General features: G+C 34.5%; 1 protein-coding gene across 20 annotated transcripts in view; it reads right to left on the bottom strand.

The window, feature by feature from the left end:
- The window catches only part of LOC107689952 (actin-binding LIM protein 1-like), a 73,208-nt gene that overhangs the window by 54,466 nt on the left and 11,982 nt on the right, over positions 1–6,760 (bottom strand). For 19 of the 20 annotated variants that reach the window (XM_016488140.1, XM_016488147.1, XM_016488141.1 and 16 more), the window contains exon 1: positions 206–315. The exons of the other annotated variant lie outside the window; for it this stretch is intronic. In XM_016488140.1, the coding sequence (XP_016343626.1) occupies positions 206–284 (79 nt within the window). In that variant the 5' untranslated portion in view covers positions 285–315. Of the gene's footprint in view, positions 1–205; positions 316–6,760 lie in introns of those variants that run through there. 20 annotated transcript variants of the gene reach the window in all.

Raw genomic sequence — 6,760 nt, 5'->3', positions numbered from 1 at the left:
GTTTGTTTTTTTTTGTAAGAAAATTAATCCTGACATTTGTGATTATTTCAAGGCTATTCGATGACTGAATAAAAACTTATTTGACAAAAAAAAAAAATTCTACACAACTGAACAATATCACAGACAGTTGCATAATGCAAATGTTTTCTATGATAGCAAATAAGTGTCTAGCAAGAGTCTAGCATCTCTCTCTATCCTCCCTTACCGGGTCCAATGTCAGGAGGTGCCATTTTCTCCAGGATAATATACTCATTGGGGTTAAGGAAGGTCAGCTGCTCCATCATGGACTGTTTGGGAATGAGGTAGAGCACCTCAGCCACGATCTCCTCAATTATTTTGTAATACGTTACATTTTTGGCTCTCTTCTATTCGAAAAAAGTTCTGCCCCTGTACAGATATCACTTGTGTCACTATGACTTGGAACTGCTGCTCTGCAAAAATCTAAAATATTCCTTGAATAAAAATATAATACAAAGGCTCATTTTGGAAATGACACAAATATTTTAACTAATTTCACTGAAAAAAAAAAAAATATATATATATATAAAGAGAGAGAGAGAGAGAGATTTTCATTCTTTTTTCTAAATAAATAAACGTCTTTAAAACAAAATAATTTTACTAAAAATAAAATGATGTACATATTAATATTAAAAATAAATAAATGAAAAAATAAAATAAAATAAAGTAAAATATTACAAAATATTGTAGTTTATGCCTAAAAAACAGTGGGGATTGAAAAAAAAAGCATTATAAACTATTTTCTGCAGTTTTGCCCTCTCTCCGAACTGAGTTCTTGCGCTTCACCCGGTCCAGCACCACAGAGTCGTCGCTGCGGCCAGAGCCGCACAGTTTGCCAAAGCTGTTAAGATTGGGTAAGTTGGGCATGGCAAGACCCTCTATCCAATACGGCAGTCTACAGAATGAAACTAGAGGAGATACCATACAAGATAAACAGAAAACTCGCCCGGTAACACAAAAGTGAGTTACCGCTGAACCCCAGGTACAAGATTAAACGTCCAGATCACAGGGGTTTATTTGTGTTGTTGGTGAAGCACCACTGAGCCCCTGCTGTGAGCTCCTTCCTGGTTTACTTAATCGTATTAAAATCAAATCATGTGACTGGCTTTCACTGAGTCTTTTACATAATGCAACATCCTTATACTGGACATACTAGGAAACAAAACACATACAGTAATGCATAGGCTTGATTAAATTGACATTTCTGATTAAAATAAAGATCCTCTCTCTAACTAAAAGCGCTTCCATCTGAGCTTGTAAACCCACGCCGAACAGGCATCCGCATTTAAACTGGCACGTCATCAAAGCTGCTGAAGGGGACCTTGTCTGTGGTACTTTTAGAATCATAACCCCTGCTTCCGTGTCTCATATGTACTGAAACGCTAATATCATTTACGTACACATTTATGTGTATGCCAATTACTTTACAAAGCCATAAAGGGGTATCTCCACGGTTACTGTCAGAGATATGATAGCTGTTATATTAAAATGACGATTTTCATTGAGGTTGTAACAACGGTCATTTATTCAAATGATCGCATCAGCAGAAATTGTGCGATACTTGTTTGTTCGATACACTAAGTTTATGACTCCTATCTCTCTCTCAAACATGCACAACAGAGCAATGAAATACTTAAAACACACAGCTACACACACTATAAAGGGATAGTTCACTCAAAAAAAAATTCATTCTTTTTTTTCATTCTCATTTTTTCTTCTATGGAATATAAAAGATGATATTTTGAAGAAATATGAACAGGATGAGAATTACAGGGGTGTTTGTGGAGTCTGACTTCAAATCTGTGTGTTTTAGTCTTTGCTTTGGAGTCATTTATATGTTAGTACAACCCTAATTTTAGCAGATATACGCATTTATATTCAGTCTTCAGAGTATATTATTAAATATATTAAAAGTACCATTCATAGACACAAATTAATGTCAACACATCAATAAAACAGCAATGCACTGCCACTGACTGAGTCATTCATATTATGAGCCATTCATATTCACGCGAACAGCTACTCAAGCTGTTCATAAATAATGTTACAGTGCACTATTCCTGAATTAAAATAGGTTATGCATTCTTTCACACATATTTTGTCTTACATGCTGTAAAAACTCATGGCGTTCAACATTCAGGACTCAAACTTCCTTTTTCAATAGAATATGCATCAACACAGAAAAGAAAGCTGATACACCACTTGGAGGGACAGTTCACCCCAATGAATATTCTGTCATAATTTACTCATCCTCAAGTTGTTCCAAACTTTCTTAACACAAAAGAAGGGTTTTGGAAGAACTGTTTTCATTCATACAATGAAAGGCAATGGGGTCCAAAACAACACTGGACCCCAATGACTTTTACAGAGCCCCTAATAAGACATGGTGATGAAATATGGAGGAAAAGATATATTTCAAAACTTTTGCATTCGCTAGTAAATTTATAAAAAAATAGCTTAAATGAGCATAAAGTATCATTTTCAATCCCATCTCATCTTTTCATATTAACATGTCACTTTTCAAAAAATATTGAGATAATTTTCATATCTTCTTTTGTTTTTCCAGAGAAAAAATAAATTAGTGCAGGTTTAGAATGACAAGGAGGTGAGTAAATGAAGATAAAATATGCATTTATTTATTTTTTTACTTTGCGGTTTAGAATTTTAAAATTCTTTAGAATACTTTAAAAGTTCTTAACATTGGAAAAAGACAATTTCAGTTGTGTAAGGAAGATTACAACAGATTTCACTCATTTGAAAAAAACTGACTCCTTTCAATCATGACAACTCACAGAATAGTTTTAACATGCTAACGGATATGATAATGTTAATATATTTGGTCTAGAGCAGACAAACTAGACCTGCTATGTATGCTGCTGCTGCTGAGAGCATGCAAGATGCTACTGCTGCATAAATAGCCATACGTAAATCCTGTAGCAGATCTAGACAGGTGGAGCTGGGGGAGGTGGAGGGTTTAAGAAGAACTCTGATGGCACACTGCAGGACCAGTGTACAATGCACATCCAGCAGAGGCCAACCATATGCCATGTATAAATTATGTGATTGCTAGCAGATTGCATGTAAAGGACCTATCAGCCTGCACCATCTAGAGTTTCATGACTGAACTAGGTATCTGTTTCGCACACTAGGATGATTTCACAGCAGTTACATAAATCAGCACTCTGGATTAAAAGTAACATTACTCAGATGCTAATTGAAGACACAGAGGAATTACAACAAGACATCCTGAGCATCTTCATGTGATATGTTACTTCATTCTTATTTCTGTGATGGCTCATTTTTCACTTAGAGCTTTTCATCTAAATCTCCTCACCTGTCTGTGTTCTTGTGCATTAAGATAATGACTATGACATTACAGATGCATACAGCTCACCAGCCTTGTATGATCCAGGTGGAGGTTATGTGAGCAAGGAGACAATGCAATATATAATCACCGTTAATGACAGAGTTCAACGTAGTGCCCAGGCCACCTATGTCTCCTTCCAGAGGGGCTTATGGGGGAGTCGCGTATGCATAATCACCACTTCAGCCTCAGGGAGATGACTATAGTCTACCTACTGTGGGCCAAAAAGCATTTGTCAGCTGTGCTAGAGCACACTACATAGATGAATGAGCACAGAAACAATCTGCAAAGTGTGTGTTGAGGCAGTTTAAAAGTGCAATGTGTAATTTCTGCGAGACTAGCAGCAATGATTATCTCACAGAAAGTTCAGGTGCAAATGTAGAAATGTCTAGACTCTAGACTCACCCACCCACACACACACACACACACACACACACATTCTTTTAATACTACGAGACACTATTAAGCTCCAAATGGTCTATTTTAGGATAAGGCTACTGTCATGATTTGAGTAATGGCTCAAAGCACATAGACAAAACAATTTAAAGCACTTAACTAAAATCTATTGTGAAGCCCATTAAAGAAAGTATAACCCAAAATATTAGCAGTGCACCATTCAAACAAGCTAAATTAAATTTCCATCATATGAGTATATGAATCCCTTCATGTTACAAGCGTTCAAATGCTTGAAATGCCTCACATGACAGAGCAGAGAGGCAGATTAAGTCCTGCTGACATTTCACAGTGTTGTCATTCACTCTCTGGCTGTGGTGAACAACAACACCACAGAGTATCCATTACCTCTGTCACACCCTTCACAGTCCCAAACATGAAGGTTAAACCAATACACAGCGATGAGATAAATGTGGGCGAGAGGTAAAGAAATGAATGCTAAACTGTATTTATTCACATCTTTGTTTTTCCTTCATTCTTAGGTATTTTAATTTTAAATTTAGTTTTGTTTTCAATCTACAGCACAGGTACCTTTACCAAGTCAGTCATCCTGTAGACCCCAATGTATATATATATATATATATATATATATATATATGTGTATGTAAAGCATATTTACAATATTTTGATATTTAAAAAAGATGTTAAGATATTATTATGAATACAAAATGAAATATGCCATAGTTTTAAATAAAATGTTGTTATAATATTAATAAATGATATATACTGTTCAAAAGTTTGGGGTTGGTAAATTGTTTTGAAAGAAGTCTCTGAAGCTCACCAGGGATACATTATTTGATCAAAAATACAGCAAAATAGTACATTATTACATTTTAAAATAACTGTTTTTTTATTTTAATATATATTAATTATACATAATAATATATAAATAATATATTTTTTTTTGTAAATATTTACTGCAACTTGTCGTTCCATTTTAGAGCCCCAAGGGACAGTAGAGAGAGCATCCAGGTAGACAGAGGAAGAAAAAGGTAATGGAATATTGACATACATCAGTATTTAAACCTGCTTCCCCATGAGCACAGTGGCTCTCGTGCAATGCAACACTACCAACTGTGCCCTAACTATGACTAGTTTTGCATTTTAAATGTAGATATATTAATAACAGATCTCTTAGAGTGACTGATTTAGTTAAAAAGGGCCAAAGAGCACCATCTACTGTCCAATACATTCAAATTACCCTGAGAAACAGCAACATGAGGTGGGTTAGACAAGAATAAAGCAGCAAGGTAATCATCAAGGTAGACAACAGTTTTAGTAGGTAAAAGTATTCTGGATTCTCTGACGGTATATGAAGCCACTGCTGAACACATATATAATGTTCAGTCACCTTTGTGTGATGTAAAATGTTCTCCTTTGTCCACCCTATGGCCTATTACACATATGTTATGATCCAGGCAAGGTCAACACAATCAGGCAGCTAATCTGACCAGAGAAGCACTCAGGGGCTTGTCCACATACTTGGAAGCTGAACCTCCTTAATAATGCTACTGGGCCTTCCATCCATCTTGGCATTCTTACACTTGACCAATCGGAAAGGATGTGTTATCCATGGACTAGCAAAGCTCATGATGCTACATAATACTGGATCCGCTCCGGCTCCTTTTGGAGGAACGTTATTAAACCAACCATGCATGGTTTAATTAATAACCTTCCTCCAAAACATCAAACAATACTCCCTTTCATCGCCATTCGGGCCCACGTCTCATTGCATAACATTTCTCTATGTGTGTGTATAGACTTTCTCATGGCAAGAGTGAATCACTTCATAGATGAATGTAGGAAATGTAAAGAGCATCATGATGAGGAACCCTGACATTTTTTAACATCCATTCACAATGCATCAAGATTTCAATCTCTCCCACTTTGAGTCTGAAGTATAGTCATCAAAATCATCAGATGGACAAGTGTATCACTCTAACTATTTTAATGGCTGTGCAATGTAAACATCACAAAGTATATAAAAACATTAATATGGTAGGGGAAGATGACACTCTTGAGAAAAATGTGCATTTACTTTTAAACTGTAACATATATTTAGATTTAGATTTGATGACGCATTAGCCAATGTGTTATAAATAATAGCTATTAAATATAAACATTTACTAATTTAGTTGTTATAGCACAAAATATAAAAACAATCAAAGTGTACTGGGGTAAAATGGATCCCTACCTGGGACAAAAATGTGAAGAATAATTCATTTTAAATGTAGATATATTAATACTATATAAAATACTAAATGAGCTATTCTATTTAAATTTGTGTTTTGAACAACCAACAATTGACAAAGCAGAATCCCATTAAAAGAGATTAATCTGAAATACAATTTTATTCTATGATTGTTAAAAAGCAATCATAGAATACGAATGTAGAAAAAAAATTATTGGTGTGCGTTTTACAAGAAAATACTGTGTATACTAGCTATTTCATTTTTAATTCAATGTGTTACTTTCCATTTCTTTGTAATTATTTGTGAAATGTACTCAGCAATTTCACTTCAAAATAAAAACAACATTTTGTACTCAACAAAAACATTAATATGTCCACAAATACAAATCTCATTAATAAATAGACACAAAATGCTTTAATATGTAAATTAATAAAATGTCACAGATCACTCTTTTCCAGAGGCACAAAATGAATACATTTATCTCAAAACTGTTCTGACTGATTAAATCTAACAAATGTTGATATTCAGATGAAATTACAAAATTAAGAAGAATATAGCCATTCATTAAAGGGGTCATATGATGCTTTTTTAAAGATCATTATTTTGTGTATTTGGTGTAACAGAATATGTTGACATGCTTTAATGTTCAAAAAACACATTATTTTTCAAATACTGTACATTATTGTAGGTCCTCTATGCCCCGCCTCTCTCAAACGCTTCGTTTTCTACAAAG

Source organism: Sinocyclocheilus anshuiensis, unplaced genomic scaffold (assembly GCF_001515605.1).
Source record: "Sinocyclocheilus anshuiensis isolate Anshui unplaced genomic scaffold, SAMN03320099.WGS_v1.1 scaffold1541, whole genome shotgun sequence".
Classification (NCBI taxonomy): domain Eukaryota; kingdom Metazoa; phylum Chordata; class Actinopteri; order Cypriniformes; family Cyprinidae; genus Sinocyclocheilus; species Sinocyclocheilus anshuiensis.
This window is presented reverse-complemented; position numbering and strand designations above follow the sequence as displayed.